General features: G+C 36.5%; 1 protein-coding gene across 1 annotated transcript in view; it reads left to right on the forward strand.

The window, feature by feature from the left end:
• The window catches only part of ANTXR2 (ANTXR cell adhesion molecule 2), a 153,476-nt gene that overhangs the window by 60,801 nt on the left and 74,532 nt on the right, over positions 1–18,143 (forward strand). Inside the window, exons 11-12 of the mRNA XM_025998217.2 lie at positions 1,636–1,714; positions 12,525–12,620. Coding sequence (XP_025854002.1) covers positions 1,636–1,714; positions 12,525–12,620 — 175 coding nt within the window. The remainder of the gene's footprint in view (positions 1–1,635; positions 1,715–12,524; positions 12,621–18,143) is intronic.

Here is an 18,143-nt window from a genome sequence, read left to right on the forward strand (position 1 = left end):
CAAAGAAACACATTAAAGACTTTGATTTCAGCAAGCCTGTATGGTTTGATGGGAAGACTTCAAAATTAGTTAGAACCCTATGTAGCTTTACCAGTTTAGGCAAGGGTAATTAGCATTTCTGAGCATTCTGTACCCCATCTGCACAACTGTGAAACTACTCCTTACTTTAAGGGCTATTGTGTGGATTAAATGAGATAACATCCATAAAATGCTGAGGGTGGTGTCTGGCACATAGCAGGGACTAAATAATATACTTTATCTCCCCTCTCTGGCATCATAATTGAAAATTTTATCTGTGGTTTGAGATTGCTTCTCTTTTGTCATAATTCTCTGTATCTAGTAGTATTTGGCTTTTAATTCAAGAGATAGGGAGGAAATCTTCTAAATATAACAAAATTTACTAATTCAGAGTAATCAGTAATTTACTAATTCAGTAATTCAGTAATAGCTAAAGTATCTTAGCTATTAATTCTTGGAATTTAGAATATTTTGTGAGAATGGGAGTATGCCACTGCATAGGAGCTAGATTACCAAAATGTTACCTACTGCTTTCTACTTTAATGAGTGGATAGCTTTGAAATGTTGGCATACTGTTCATTATAGGATAATATACTGTGTAAACTATTTTAGAAAAGGGCTATTTCCTTAATATTTAAAAATATCCTTGTCATTTTTTTTGCCCTTTGATATCTTGTTAGAGTTATTTTTTTCCCTTGTTAGAGCTATTTAATAATAAAAAAGTAACCAGGGGTGCCTGGGTGGCTCAGTCAATTAAGCATGTGGACTCTTGGTTTTGGCTTAGGTCATGATCTCAAGGTCGTGAGATCAGGCCCTGCATCAGGCTCTGTGGTGGGCATGGAGCCTCCTTAAGATTCTTTCTCTCTCCTCCCTCAGCACCTCCTCTGATGTTTTGTGTGCTCTTGCTCTCTTTCTCTAAAAAAATTTAAAAAAAATTTAAAAAGTTACCAACTTCTGGCTGACTGATCCCAAATAATTAATTACTAGAATCTGAATTAATACAATTTTAATTATTACTAATTGTCTTATAGTTTGAAATCATGTTTCCAAAATAAGAGCTGCAGTCTAACTTTGATGTATCTTAGTCATGAAAAAAATTATTGTTTCTTCTACCTTTGCTGAGATATTTTGATGTCCTGGGATCATCTACAATAAATACCCACAAGGAAATTGCATTCTCTTTTTTATTCAGCTTATTTCTCTTGTATTATCACTTTCTCTATGTTTTACCCTTGAATGGTTTATTATTTCCAATTTTTTATTCTTAATAATCTTACGATGATAGTAATGTCTGAAGATAGGAAAAATAAGCTAAATAGGATGTAAGTAAGGGTTTTTCTTCTTTTTAGGTTTTGGTGAAAACAGTCTTAGGATTTCTCTCAAGGAATTTTTTAATGTTCCTATTTACATTAATACCTCTGGAACGATTAGATCATTTAAGAGATTTGCCTCTGGCTACTAAGTAAGGACTGGACCAAAGGATGAAAGGAAAAAGCTGGGATAACTGATCAAAAATAGACTTTCTTACTAGTTTTGAATTACATAAGGAAATTAAAACCTCCTATAATCCTCTGGTTTTTAATTTGTTTTTAATGATTTTTTTTCATTTTCTTTCAGAACTCTCGATGTTTCGGTGAGCTTTAATGGAGGAAAATCTGTCATCTCGAGTTCATTAATAGTCACAGCCACAGAATGTGTAAGTAAAAAGTTTGCATAAAGTTACTTTTTAAAAATGATTCCATCCAGAAATAATTTATGGATCGTCAGTGTTGTTGCATGCTGTAATAAGGAAGATGTAAACAATGACAGTGGAGACTACCACAAAAACTCTGTATGGAATTTATTTTAGATTTTTTTTTAACCTTTAGCCTTATTAAAATGAGATTTTAAGATAGTACAAATTTTATTTTGATATTTATGAAATTCAAGTCATATTAAAAATAAGATAGGAGAATGATTTTCCAATGAAGCATTTTCCTTGAAACATTAAATATCAAAATGGAATACAGTTTTTTCTCTCATGAAGGTTGAATTGTGTCTAAGACTTGATTATGTTTTTGAAATTATTAGTATATCTTAATGATGACCTCACATTTTGTTTATTTTAAATGTTGGTGTTTTCTAATATGAGTAAGTAATTTGATTTTGATAGCTTAATATATCTAGATTAGAACTCTGTTTTGATTGAGATGATTAATTTGTATTACCTAAGATGCAATAGTTTAGAATGTAAACTTCATTGTTAAGACAGTATTTTCCTTATAGATAAGTTTTGGGGTTCATTTTTTTTATATTTGATTGTTGAACATGAAAATAACACTAAAAGGAACTGATCACATGGCTATTATTTTTATGAGTATAGTATCTTTTGAAAAAGTGCATTAACCAAAGCAAAAACAACAACAAAAAAACCCCCCTAAATTCTTGCCCTTCAAAAGACCAAAATTATAAACCAAAACATTTTCTCATATCTCATGGTCTCACAGTTTTATATTTTGATCTTTTAATCAGAGAGATATCCTTCCTTCCAAAAACAAAATAATCCAATATTATCTGTATAGAGACAATGGTCTTTCTCATTGTAAGATAACATTACAAGGAAAACAAACATCTATAGGGACCCTTGGGCCATTATTGAATTCTCTGGATAAGTCTTTATCAACACCTGTCTCTGTTTTGAAAATACCTAGTTTTTTTTTTTTTTTCTCTTTTTATTTGTAATTCATGTTGCAATTTGCAGATTTCCTTGTCTCTCAGGATGTGGTTGAGATAACAAACATTTGTGGTAATAGAGTTTCTCAGTGTTTAGCTCACTGAAACAGCGTTCTTTCGCCATCCTTCCTCTTATTCTGTGCCTCTAAGACATCTTATTTCACCTCTCTTCCATGCAAGCAGGAATATAAGTTTTTGTATTCTATAACCACTCACAGTTTTGGTGTGCAGGGATGTTGAGATTAAGTGACTCATTTGGAATTTACAAGTCATGTACTTTTCTGAAAGTCTTCCTAGGCCTTTCCGGTTCTCAGGAAGAGTACATTTGTGACTCAAGTTTAAGAGTAAGGTGATTTTAAAAAAAGTGACGTTGGTTGTGTCAGTGAGAATGTGGAGGGCAAGTTGTTATATTAAGTAAGGGATCAAAGAAATTTTCATTATTCTGTCAAAGAATAAAGACTTGAGGAAGGTGAGGGAGTGAACCCTGAAAACCCCCCAAGGGAAGAATGTTTTTTATGCAGCAGGAACAGCTAGAGCAAAGCCTAAGGAAGCACTCTATCTGACCAGTTTAAAGGAAGGCTAGAGTGGAGATAGCTGGGGCGAGCAGGAGTTTCAACCGTGGTGGACAGAGGGGAATATGTTATGTAGGGTTTTGCAAGGATTTGAGTTTTTCTTCTGAGTGAAATGGAGAACCATTGGATAGTGACATGATATGACTTAATACTTTGAAAAAATCATTCTGGCTACTGTGTAAAAATAGACTTTGCAGGGGGTGCAAATGTGGAAATACAGAGACCAAGTCCTTGGCTGTTTCAGTAATCTAAGAGAGGGGAGGATGGCCCCACTAAAAAGACAGCAGTGGAAATGGTAAGAAGTGATTGGATTTGGATATATTTGAGTAAATGTGGAGCACGTGGGATGCGTAGACAGATTATATGTGGCTATGAGAGAAGAACATTAAAGATAATTCTAAACTTTTCACCTGCGCAACTAGAAGGATGCATTGTTGTCAGGTAGAGCAGTGTTTAGAAAAAGTGGCAGCTTCTGTTTTGGAAATGTTGAGTGAAAGATGTCTATATAGCCATTCGCAGTGGAAATATCATAAAAGCAGCTGAATACACAAGTCTGGAATTCTAGAAAGAGGTCTGGATTGGAGATACACATTTGTGAGTTGTATAGAATGAAGTAGTCAACAAATTCCACATGATTTTCACTGAAAAAGAATAAAAAAGAGAATGGCTTTCAGGAGCTTAAAGCAGAAGGGAAAGAATAACAGATAAAGTTTTTTTTTTTTAATTAGAGAATAGTTGACATAATTGTATTAGTTTATGGTGTACAACATAGTGATTCGATATTTATATACATTTTGAAATGTATATAAGTAGTTATCATCTGTCACTACACAAAGTTGTACAATATTATTGACTATGTTCCCTGTGCTGTACATTACTTCCCTGTGTTTCATTTATTTTATTAAGATTTTATTTATTTATGAGAAACATAGAGAGAGAGAGAGGCAGAGAGCAGAGGGAGAAGCAGGCTTCATGCAGGGAGCCCGATGTGGGGCTCAACCACTGAGCCATCAAGGTGCCCTTCATTTATTTTACAAGTGGAAGATTTTACTTCTTCATCCCCTTCACCAATTTCATCCATAGCCCCTCATGTCTCCCCTCTGGCAACCACTAGTTTGTTTTGGAAAGGTTTTATATTCTTGGAGGAGTCTGGATAAACCAGGTCCTGAAAGGAAAGCAAGATTTAGGCAAGAAGAGAGGAGGGGAAAGCCGATTATAGATTAATAGAAAAATGAAGTTGAGAGGTGATCTATTTGATTGGAGTGAGAAAGACTGGGAGGGAAGCTTGAAAATCGAAAATGTAGAACAGATAATCAGTGGCCTAAAGAAAGAAAATTACCAGGTGGAGTTTAAAGCTCATCTTATAGGTCTGTGGTTCCTAAAGCAGAGAAGTCAATGCTAAAATGTAAAAAGGAAAGAATATGGATTATATTTTTCATAATGCTAGATCTATTCAACTTGAAAAAGATTTTATTCTGAAAGTTTTCTTTCTGCCATTTTAATTTTATTTATTTATTTTAAAGACTTTATTTATTCATGAGAGACACACAGAGAGAGGCAGAGACAGAGGCAAAGGGAGAAGCAGGCTCCGTGCAGAGAGCCTGATGTGGGACTCGATCCTGGGACTAGATCCTGAGACTCCAGAATCACACCCTGGGCCAAAGGCAGGCACTAAACTGCTGAGCCACCCAGGGATCCCCAACAATTAGCACTTTTCTAAAGCAGATTTTCTACACAAAGGGAGACCAGGAGCCTATTGCCAGGAAAAAAATCTATCTAAAGTTTAATCAAGTTGACAGAAAATTTAAGTCCATCTTGGTCAACAGAATAAGTGAAGTGAATAAGAGGGGATAGATAGCTCAAGAGATGGGAAAACCAGGACACTAACCAGGTAAAGGAGCCAAAGGAAAATGGAATTCCATATGAAAAGAAGGCAACATTAAGTGCTTCAGAGAAGTGAAGGAGAAAAGGTCAGAGGGGTCACAGTGAAGTCACTGTGAAGTCAAGTGATGCTTCAGCTCAGAGTGATGATTTATAGTCTTCTATAAATCAATTATTATAAAATAATAAATACTATGATTCACTTTATTGTATTGCTAATAAACATGGTATAATTCATTTTTCCCATTAGAATTAGCCATTATTTTATATTCAAACTCAAATACCTCTAGTGTGTGGTAGTAATGTTATCATTTATAGATATGAAAAGTGAGACTGTTGCCTTGAGATGTATCTGCTGATGTGTCCATTAAATTTCTATTCAAAATAGAATAGGATAGTGGGTAATATGATAAATACCCAGGCATTGCATTAAGTGATATTCAGTCTGTCAGGCATATTCAGAGATGATGAGATGCAGTTAGTAGTATTACTCATTATAGGATGATGCCTTTGGCTTTCACAGGCATTTGAAAGCCAAACAAAATAAAACACCATTACTTTGGGAATTGATTAATCCTTGTGGAAATCCCACAAATAAAGGAGCCCCTCTGTGTGCTCCAAGGGCATCCAGGCTCAGTTCTGTTAAAGGCACTTATGTCACTGAGCTGTAATTTCCTGTTTACTTCTGGGGTTTTCTTAGCCGGTTTTGAGTTGTTGACAGCAGGGCCTGTGCCTTGCTCGTTGCCTTCCTCCCAGTGTCTGGTCCTTATATAAAGCTTGTGCTCCAAGATTATCTGTTAAATGAATGAGTGAAAGTAGCTGTACACCTAGTTTAAGAGTAGGGAAATGAAGGATGAGATTTAAGAGATTTAAGATTAGAGCCTGAGAAGCATTTGTATTTAGACAGTCATTTCTCTTCATCCATCTCAGAAGATCTCCTAAATGTGTCTCTGCTTAAAAAAATAGTGAAAGATATCTTTTTTCCCCCTTGGAACATCTGTTCTTCTGATTCTTTTGACATAACAGTATCAAGAATGTGTTTTCTGAGCATGTATTAAGTGCCAGACACTGTGCTAAGCACTGTACATGTGCTAAGCATTTAATGACTTTAACACACACAACTCAAGAGGAGGCTATTCCTATTACCTTAATTTTACTGATGAGGAACAGAGCCACCTCCAATTTCTAGTGCACATTTATGCAAACACATTAGAAAGTGCTGCTTCTGTTGTGTAGACCCAGCCCTCAGCAGGGCACCTGGCTTGATGAGTAAGAACATGGGCTGATTTCAGCCCTCACTGCCCCTGAGAGGGGGGTACTTGGGGCCTGGGGACTCTGGAGGTTAGATTCCCTCCCTGCTCAGTTTCACAGTCAAGTAAATGCTAGAATTGAGAATTGAATCCGAGTCTGTCTCCCCCCCACCCCCGACCTGAACACTTGTGCAATCTGCTATTTGCAAACAGGTTCTAATTTGATTTATATAAAACAGGGGTTGGCAATTTCATTTTTTCTGTAAAAGATCAGATAACAAATATTTCAGGGTTTGAGGACTACACAGTTTTCGACACAACTACTCAACACTGCTGTTGTAGCACCAAGGCACCTAAAAACATACTATGTAAACAAGTGGGTAAGGCTGTGTTCAGCAAAGCTATGTACACTGAAATTTGAATTTTATGTAACATATTACTCTTTGATTTTTTTTCAGCTACATAATAATGTAAAAAAAAATATCATAGCTTGCCAGAGGTCTTAGGAAACAGATGCACTGATTTGGCTTTTGGGACATAGTTTGATAATTCCTGATATCGAATCTTCCAGAAGAATCCAGAGCATGCAATTATCACCCATTTTTTGACTCTTTTTTCTTCCTCTAACTCTAAATCCATAGAAAAAAAAATCGTGGAGATCCATTTCCCCTTTTTGCTTCGTTCTTTTTTGATTGCAGTTGCTGTGATTATTTTCTAGGTAGGTTGTGACAGCTTTGAAAATTTTTGAGTGAGTCTTCTTTCTAATAGTTATTTGAGTTTTGAAATGTTTGAGTGATTCCTCTGGCTCATAGTTATTTTTCAAGTACAGTAGTGACTGATTGTTTTTATACTTTTGTGGTCCTCTTAGCTAGAATTTCAGTGACATTAGGCAGAGTGAAGTTTTTCATTGGAAAGCTTGCTTTTGATGAAGAAGAAGAAATTAGGTGCAAACCAAGTTCAAAAACTCAATGTGTCCAGGATGACTACTGAATATATTCCTTCTACCCTAATTTCAAGCTCAAGGTTCTGGTATGTCCATAGTTAACCTTTAAAAGAGTTTTGGCTCCATGTGTTGAATCATCATCTGGGTAGTAAGTCTCAAACTGGACTCCTCAGCTAATTTGTGCAATCTATTCTTTGTAGATATTTGAGAATGCCATTTTTTCAAAACTATAGTTAGATCTATCCAACAAATGGCCAGTTGAAAGGTCATCTAACAAACGGATACTAATCCATTGTAATGGATGGCCAAATCTCTCTGTATTAAAAAGGACTACCACTTTTCAGAGATGTGTGTTTCCAACCTTCTCTTTAGCTTCTTTAGGTGCTACCAAGTCCTCTCAAACTCTGTGTTCCAGCCACCTTTGTCCTTGTCTTGTCTTTGCAAGAGGCCACTAATTCTGCATCACTTTCTCCCTGGACTTTCTTACTTCCTCAGAACCCCAGACCAGGTTAGTCCCTACTGTTCCATGTCTCTATTTGTACCTGCCTCCCATCTCCTCACATTTGGGATTATTTGTTTCGTTTGTCTCTCCAGCTAACCTGTGGGCTTCATAAAGACTTATGGAACTTTGTAATTTTAGCACCTACTTCCCTGGCTCAGATTTAAAGGGAAGCACACTTATCAGAAATTAAGTGACTTTTAGTTTCTGCTCATGACACAGATCTATGTGTAATCATGGCCAGTTTCATTTGACTCTGAAGTCTGCAGTTTGTGGCCTGCTATCTGCTCATAGGACTGAAGTCTATGTGTTTGACCTTTCCTTATTTTGTTTATAAAGCTATGTGAACAATGAAATTATTTCCCTTTCACGATTGAAGTCTTTCATCCTCTGATAAAGACTCTGAGCAAATGAAAACAACGGAAATGGGAAAGCCTGAGTTTATATATCCAGTTAACTGATCTCATGTCTGGGACTGGGGCATCCAGGGACTGTGTCTCATACATAATGGCAAGGTGGGGTTGCGTTACATTCTTGCTTCCTCTGAACCAGTTTTCCATCATGCTCAGCTTAAATATGATAAAGATTAGTTCTGCAGGTCTTTAGAAAGTGTGTATTTTCTTTTTAATTTTATTGAAGATGAACATTTGGAGTCAGTTGACATGATAATGCTATAATAAATGTATATTTACATCTGGATGTGTATAGTATTTTATTAATGTTCTTAACAGAGTCATCTTTATTGGAGGAAAAATCAAGAATTTTCACTGCTGGGACGCGTGGGTGGCTCAGCGGTTGAGCATCTGCCTTTGGCTCAGGTCATGATCCCCAGAGTCCCGGGATCGAGTCCCACATTGGCCTCCCCACAGGGACCCTGCTTCTCCCTCTGCCTGTGTCTCTGCCTCTCTCTCTGTGCCTCTCATGAATAAATAAATAAAATCTTAAAAAAAAAAAGAATTTTCACTGCCTATCATGGCGAGCCCATCTACTTTACATTCTGTCAATACAATTTTCTGATCTTCTTTTTTTTTTTTTGAATAATTTTCTGATCTTCTTAATGACACATCCATAGGAAGAAAAAAAAAGTAACCACTAAATTTTTAGCAGATTGATATCATTTAGTTGCAAGTTCCTATTTCTGAACACAGAGTTTGAGTTCTAAGAAAAGAGGAAACCCAGTATTCATAGAACTTTTTTGAAAACTGTATAGCACAGACAAATGGTGAGCCATTTCCATGAGTGCTATGACTAGATCCTAATGTGGGAAAGGGCTAGTAGGGAATGCCGTATTCATTTCTATACATAAACAGGTTGGGGGGGTATCTCACATAAGAGGTGGGAACATGAATTTATGTATTTGGCAGCATTTCTCCCATAGGATATCACACTTTTCTATGTATTTCTTTGACATTCTTTTCCTGTTATATCCCTGTTTGCCTACTGTTTAGAACTAGAGTAGTCAATGCTGTGGAGAGTCACACAATTTGTTCATGAATGTTTAGAATTCTATGTAGAAAGATGCACTCTGAGTATTTCTTCAGTGGCCTGATGTACGTTCTGAATTGTTTTCTTTGGCTTTAAGGACATAGAACTTAGATATTTGCCTGAAATTTTTCTGTAAAGTATTTACATTCTCTTTCTCTTTCTCTCCCTCTCCACTTCCTTCTCTCTCTGTTACACACAGACACACATGCACACACATACACACAAAAGTTTCTATGTGCCAGACATTGATTTAGATATTTAAGATATATTGGTAGTGAAATGTTGAGCTTGCATTTTCATTCAACCAAACTCTACAACAGGAAGTTGCTAAATGAATCCATGTCTTTTTATTTCTTCTATTTTATGTTAATTCTTTATGGTGAATATCATCTAATAGCATCTTCTATGCCTTAAGAATGGTCAGATAGTGAACAGTAGAATTTAGCAAAGATAGTGTGTGCATGTGAAGTTGCCATAGTTATTCTTGCTGTCTTCTGAAAGATAAGATAAATAAAATTACCAAAGATTCTAAGTGATACTTTGGTGGTGCCAGTTGTGGTTAATTTGCAACCTTCCATCAGCTACATAAATGCCTTGTATGCTTGTTCCTTCTTCTATTCAGATGCAAAATCAGAAACCAAAGGATCACTTTAATTGTTCATGTGTAGATGATTATTAATCTTCTGAACATTTCTAAAAGTAATGAGTGTTTTATGGTTTATGCTGCTCTGGGAATTAGTCATTTTAAAAATAGGTTTATTAAAACTGAAAGGCTGCTAGTAATCAATATCTATAAAAATGGAGTTGTTTTGGGATAGTCTCCATGCTGCTCTATGCTAATCTGTTTTCTTTTTATTCCATTGTGATAATAACAGATGATACGGAGAAAGAATACACATGTAAAGATTGTTCTGATTAGCTGAACCAAGTATATTTTTCTGGCACTTCCTTGCCACTGCTTTTGAAAACTACCTTCTCTTCTCTTTTCTCAGTTGTTTACATGTAACTGTTTACATAAAGTTTATTATCTTTTTGTGCATACGTTGTTATGTATTGCATTTTATTTATGTTTTTTAACCAGATTTATTTGTTTATTGGGAGGGGGGCAGAGGGAGGGAGAGTCTCAAGCAGACTCCGCACTGAGCACAGAGCACCATGTAGGGCTCGATCTCACCACTCTGGGGTCATGACCTGAGTTGGACCCTTAACCAGCTGTGCCTGGGTGCCTCGTATTGCACTTTAAATTCCATTATTCCATTATAAAATATTCTGACTGAATGCCACTATCATTGTCACTTAAACATCGGGAGGTCTCTCAGCTTTGATCAATCCCAACATTTCTCTATGTGGATTCTAGAGAACCCTAGATTTACAGGATATTTAAAATGTTATGAGAAAAAAAATGGTTCTGTGCTGATATAAGTTGAGCTTCTTTACTGAAAAACCAGTCAGAGCTTTATAAGTATGTTAATATGCAAAATGATTTTCTAACAGAGATATCATAGTAATGACTTTTCCACAAAGAGTTTCATGCTTTGGGAACAACTAGCTTTCTTTTCATATGGATTAGAAAACAGAGGCTCCAAGAAATTAAGCAACCTATTAATACAGTGCCCTTCTAAGATGGATACAGGGGGTCCCCCCACACCTTGCCACCCCTCTATCAGCTCTAGGATAAAAGTGGCTCTTACTCTGACCTCTAGGCTTGTACTTCTTATTTGTTTTTTTCGTTTGTTTGTTTTCTTTAAAGATTTTATTTATTCATGAGAGGGAGAAGCAGGCTCCCTGTGGGAAGTCTGATGCAGGACTTGACCCCAGGACTCTGGGATTATGATCTGAATCAAGGGCAGGTGCTCAATCACTGAGCCCCTCAGGGTCCCTTTATTTGTTTTGAATGACAGGAAGTGTATCTCTGAAAAACTGCCCATGAAATCTCAAATTTCCACCTGGAGAGTGTATTGATTTATTTATATCTTTTCCCTCTGTACTCTTTCCCTTAAAAGAAAGCAAGCAAGAAAAAAAGAAAAAAGAAAAACACACACACCAAACAGAACATTATTACTAGGGATACCAGAGAGTGGGGTTTGGGCGAGACATCTTGTCCCCTGGGGAACTTTATCCCCACACTAAAAATTCAGTGAATACTAGACTTTGCATTTATGGCTTTTGCAGTCTTATTTCTCTGGAGTTCGTTCTCTTAGTAAGTCATTTTAAATGCCAAGCACGGAGTATACATTAGTAAGTGGGTTGAACATAACCTCATGGCTTTCCTAAGAGCTCACAATAAATAATGACAGAAAAGAGAAATTAAAGAAATAGTTTATCAGAAATGAACAAATAGATAAATTGTGATAGTGGTCAAGATTCAAGTATAGACAGTTATGAATTGTATAGTAAAGAGGGGCATTTTCTGGCCAGAGGGTGCAAAGAAGTCTTCCTAGGGAATGGCTGGAGCTGAGCTGTGCAAGATGACTAAGTGGTCGCTACAGGAAGGGGATTGGAGGCAGAGCCCAGAGCAGGTTCCTTAGGGCAGGAGGAGCTTTACATCAGGAAGTAAGAGGACAGCAGAGGACTACCCACAAGAACCATGTGTGGGTAGTCCTTAAGCTTCAGTGAGAAATCTGATATATGAATGCATGAGGTTGCTTTCTTGCATTGATGCGAATGTACCATTTGCCAACAAGAACTATTGTCTTTGGCTTGTCACTTGCTTGGTGATTTTTGATATTTATCTTGACCCACAATTTAAATATATAATACATCTAGTGTCCTGTTATCAAAAGGGAAGAATGCTACATAAGTTCTGCCTAGAAGTAATCATGCTTGTAATCAAAATAACCCTTTCCCAGAGACAAATGATAGGGAACATTCAGCCTGTTCATATAACCCCAGATAGTGATTTTTCCTACATTCTTTTAAGGCATAATTTAAAACTGTCTATAGCACCTGGGAAGATTTCATGTTTATTATTGCCTGTTTGAACGTAACAGGTATGAAATAGAATATAAGGGGATTTATAGAATTTAAAGGAATATAATGAAAATCTGATTTGACAGTATTATGCTTTCTGCATCATTATCTTGTGTTTCCTTAAAAAAATATGTGTTTGGGATTTAACCCCATGCTTTACTGACCACTTTGTTTTTGTCTTCTACCTCTTCCAGTCTAGCGGGACTACAGCCATCATTGCTATTTTGGTGTTGCTGCTACTACTGGGCATTGGTTTGATGTGGTGGTTTTGGCCTCTTTGCTGCAAAGTGGTGAGTAAAGAGGACTTTCAACTCTACTCTTGTCAAGCGGTGAGATAGATGTAAAGTAAGGCCTTAAATGTGAGTCAATGCTAGTGTTCCAACAACGACAAAGTTTCAGTTATCAAATTGAATTTTAATAGTTTGTTATTATGATAGTAAATTCTAGAAAACATGTATGCCAGTAAATGTTGATTATAAAACTTCATCTAAAACATTTCAAAATCCAGTTTGGAGGGAGAAGAGGAGAGGAAGATGGGTAGGAATAAAGGGTTTTCTACTGAAGCACAAAAGAGTCTTAAGTAAGTTGAATGATATTTTCTGTTGGATTCGTGGGGAGAAGCTGGTAATCTGTCAGGTTTTCTTGTCAGTGCTTATTGAATCTTTTATTACCTCTTTGAAAAATCTATTTCAGGACCTTCTCTGTTTGCCTCTCAGAAAAACATTTTAGGAATAAGTCATGTGCACATGTTAGAGTGTCAAATAGGAAGTTTTGAAGCTATGACAGTTGGTTTGTTTGTGTTATTTTTCATGTTTGAGTAAAACCTTTGAAAGAATATAGGTTTATATTTGTTTTCTATTGCTACTGTCACAAATTGCTAGATGTTTAGTGACTTAAAGCAACACAAGAATAGATTCTCTAAAGAATCTATTCTCTTGGCTTTTCCAGCTTCTAGAGGACACACACGTCCCTTTCCTCATGCACCCTTCCCTTCATCCTCAAAGCCACCAACATTGCATCTCCTTGACCATTCTTCTATAGTTAATCTCCCTCTGACTCTCACACCAACTAGGAAAGGACCTCCAATGTTAAGGAACCATGGGGAGAAATTGGACCCACCTGGATAATCCAGGAGACTATCCTCTCAAGATCCTTAACTTTCACATATGTGCAAAGTCCCTTTTGCTATGAAATGAAAATTATTCATTGTTCCAGGAACATCTTCGGTGGGAGAGCATTGTTCTGTCTACCACATGGTGGAATGTTGACTAGTAGAGTTCACATTTCAAGCAATCCAATTTGGATTGTTCAGGTTTCATAGAAAAGAGTATCCTGACAAAGCACTCATTGAAAAGTTAACCTCCTACTTAGTTTGATAGTATTCCTTTTATCATGATCACATTATGGAGCCCTTTATATTCTGTAGATCACAGTGGTATTGTATATGGTATTCCTAGACTGCCTTTTTTCTCCTTCACCTTTGTTGACTAATTTCAGCTTCCTTGTAACTTCAGGCACTACTCTGCACTACTCCTGTATTTATTATTTATTATTAATTGTACTTAAATCTGTTTTCATGAGTCAACTTTACAATCCTTTATCTCAGAACAGTTGGTCCACAGAGGAGGCACAGAATTAACCCCGACAACGGTAGAGACAAGAAGCATCCTGTCTCTTTGCTGAGCTAATCAGTTTTCTGCCATAGCAGTTTATGCTCAAATGGTTTCCTGTTGTATTCTTGATTATCCTAGATACGGTTATTTTAGGGTGTCTAGCATTCTTGAGTCTCAAAAAGCAAAAACGTGCCCTGAGATGATTTGTGCTCCTTGGCTTTTTAATTTAAATTTTGCAGTGGTGGATTTCCTTCCTTCGTTACTTTGCAGTTTCATTTGTTATTGATCAGAGGGCTCAAAAGTGTAAAAGTATATGATTTTTTTAAACAATATATGTGAAAACTAAAATAGGCTTCTTTGGGGCATTGCTAGATGTGCTCAAACATAGTTCTTGACCATAATTTCGGATGTTACAGAGAGGACTCAATCTCCAGATGGTGGGAATAGGTTCATTACAACCCTGAGACTGCAGAGTTTGTAATCATGGAGTATATTTCTTTATGCAAGGCGTAGAGGGATGCCTTTAAAGTGTGTTGTCAGGATGTTAGGAGGGCTTCCTATCCTTACAAACATGAATGCTTACTAATTTCTGAAACCTACTTAATAGAGAGATCTGCTTGTGTTTGACATTTAGAACTATAGATTAAAGAGCAGCTAGCCCTGAGTATGAACTTATATTTATACTTAAGTATAAATGAATCATAGCACATGTTTACTAAAGTAGATGTAAAGGCAGAGTAGAGGCAAAATTCTGTATTTAGCCCATGGCAATCTGTGTCACTACTATATTAGGAACTGGGGTTATGAAAATGACTATAATATGATATATGATATGGAAACTCACATTTTAATATGGAAACACAGAAAATGTGGGCAAAGTATAATTGAAGGAGCTTGAGTGCCCCAACAGCAACATTTGTAAAGCACAGTAAGAACATACGGGATTGTCTCAGAGAAACCTTACCTGGCTGATGATTCCAAACTGAGCCCCCCCCCCCTTTTTTTAAGATTTTATTTATTTATTTATTTGAGAGAGAGAGAGAGAGAGAGAGAGAGAGAACAGAGGGAAAGGGAGAAGCAGACTCCCTGCTGGGCAGGGAGCTGGAGGTGGGGCTTGATCCCAGGACTCTAAGCTCTTGACCTGACTGAGCCACCCAGCTGCCCCAAACTGAGTTTTAAATAATGAATAAGATGTTTACAGTTGATGTGGGATATTTCAGATGAAGTGTGTGTGGAATTACATTGAATTATTCTGGTATGCTTTGGGAAGTGCTAGGCTGAGGCTTACCTAGCATGCCAGTGAAAGGGAGCAGTGAAAGATGGTTTGGGATTTAGGCAGGAATCCCATTTAGGGAGGCTTCCTCTGTCTTTTAGGAAGTTTGAACTCACCTCAGGGATGATGAGAAGCCACTGGAGAGATTTGATCAGTATAATCCCCTGAAAGAAGCTTTGCTTGTTTTACAGCAGTGTCTGCCCAGGTCTAGTCCTGGAGGGGATTAAGTTTGTAACCCAACTGAGTTTCCATAAACAATTGAAATGGAAAGCCAGTGACAGATAATGCATCTTAGATATGGCCAAAGCAAAGGATCGCTAACAAAGTAGATAGGCATATAAGATGGAAGCTGAATGAGCTAGAGAAAAATGAAGAGGTGATGTGAAAAAAAGGGGGCAAAGGGCCTTGTGAAAGAAATCCTGAATATCAGTGGCAGGATATTCATTTTATTTTGTTTCTTTTAGAGAACATATTTGCACAATGCAAATTCTTAGCGGTTAAATTACTAAGAAATAATTCTTAGCGGTTAAATTACTAGGGATCAATTTAACTTTGATTATTATTGTTATCAGTAATATTACTTTCCAATGGGAAATGAAAAGCATTTATTTCAGCTTGGCATTGTATAAATTTTGTTTTAGGTGAGTTTTTTTTTAATTCTTTTTTAAAAATTATTTATTTATTTATTTATTCATTCACTCATTCATTCAAGACAGAGACACAGAGGGAGAAGCAGACTCCATGCAGGGAGCCCAATGTGGGACTCCATCCCAGGACTCCAGGATTGTGCCGTGGGCCGAAGGCAGGCGCTAAACTGCTGAGCCACCCAGGGATCCTCGAGTGTTTTTAAAGTACTAGTGGCAAACATGTAAATCTAATCTTTCAACTGAAACATGACAAAACAGCTTAAAATGTCTGTTTTCGGTCACATTTAGATTATGTCAGCAGTCTACCTCCTTGGAATCATATGCTCAGGAGATCTTTTAAAGATAGAAAGTCTGGAAATAAAAGTCCTGCACAGAGGCTCTAATGTTTGTCACACATTGTTATTCAGTCATTTCATATTTTATATAAATATCTTGTGAAATGCTTTGTTCATTGTTCAGAGATTAAAATTTCACAGATCTCTAATGAAAAACTCAAAAATGACAGTGTTACATTTCAGACAGTGGTTCTCATTTTTTTTTTTTTTTCCTGCCCTAAGTAATGGGAAACTCCCAGAGCAGTAGTGGTAAGATTTCCAATGTTGGTGATTCTCCCAGAAGGGAAAGGGCTGGGCAGGTGAGGTTCTCCAGGATTCAGTGCCATTTGGAAAAGCCCCCATAGTAGGCTGAAGAATGGTCCCTAAAGATATGCAGGTCTTAATTTCTGGAAACTGTGAATGGTATCTTCTATGGCAAAAGGGACTTTGAGATGTGATTCAATTAAGGATCATTGAGCAATGATTAAATTAAGAACCCAAGAGTCAGATTAGCCTCCAGGAGGGGAAAAGGCAGTGTGACCTCAGAGGCAGAGATTGGAGGGTGCAGCTACTAGCCAAGGAATGCTGACGATCCCCGGAAGCCTAGAGAGGCAAGCAACAGCCACAACCCTGTAGCCTGTATCAAGGAACCGGTTCTACCAATACTTTATTTAGCTTTATAAGACTCAGTTCAGACTCTGACTTCCATAGCTGTGAGAAAATAAATTTCTGTTGTTTTAATCCATTGAAATTGTGGTAATTTGTTACAGCAGCATTAAGAAACTCTCAAAGTCCTTAATGATTCTGATATTCCCCAGGGTTGACAATCAGTGTTTAGGGCTATTGATTTTAGCAATTCTTATGTAATATGTTTGCAGATCAATCATTACAAAAACTGCTCATGGAGGGAGTATAAGAGGTTGTAAAATGGAAGACAATGAAATATTTTTCAAAATGTTAGCAGTGGTTCCAAGGCTATTAAAAAAGTCAGTATGCAGTTTTTAAAATTAGAATTACCTTTCTGTTTTGTTTTGAGTAACCATAAGATAAATGTGCATAATGTTTTATATATTGAGTAGAATTAATTAACTTACTGTTTCAGAGAGGCAAGGAATTTTTGGAAGAAACAGGTCTCTAATTGTTAAAAGTATTTGAGATATATATGTTGTTAGAACCGCTGACAACAGGGATCCATGGACAGCTTTCTCGGGTGCTTGTTATTTGCTAGAAGAGGCCAGTACCATCACATTCATATTCAGATATTGGGCCACTGAATCTCTTAAAAGCTAGAAAGTGACCTTTCACTCTGCAGGGAAAAGCAAAGAACTTGAAAGTTTAACTAAATACCATGTCTCTAAAACTATGACATATACCTTACTTGTAGGAATTTGGTTTCAGGAACAAGAAACATATCAAAGTTATAAATATCCCTCTATTTTCTATTTAATAGAAAATAAAATTTTCTATTAAAATTTTAACCAAAATCCTCAAAGTTCCCCTGTCAGGTTAGAAAATGGTATTTTTTTGGTGATACATAAATGAAATTAAGATTGCACAATTATTTATGTGACTATTTGTTGAATACTTCTCTCACTTTATAGTCTAATAATTCCATGAAGTCAAGTACTGTGTGTATTTTATTCATCATTGTAAACCAGGCATGTTGCACAGTAAACACTTACCTTCTTTGAACTATTTTAATTCTTAAAATTGAAACACTTGACATCTCTTTATCTGGAAGACTGCTTCAATATAGAGTACCTTGTTGCCAGTTTTAATCAAAATTCTGTCAACTGTAGGGAAGCATTTTGCATGAGTGGCTTTATGGTACAATCTTAGTTCTTTGTGTGGTTTTCACTGATTTTATTTAAAAGGTATCCTTTATAATGTGTATACAATAGGATATGTGGCCTTCACCCTTCTATACAATGGGAACAAAGATACAAGTACATAAAAATTGTTAATT

The sequence above is a fragment of the Vulpes vulpes genome, unplaced genomic scaffold (assembly GCF_048418805.1).
Source record: "Vulpes vulpes isolate BD-2025 unplaced genomic scaffold, VulVul3 u000000899, whole genome shotgun sequence".
In the NCBI taxonomy this organism is placed as follows: Eukaryota; Metazoa; Chordata; class Mammalia; order Carnivora; family Canidae; genus Vulpes; species Vulpes vulpes.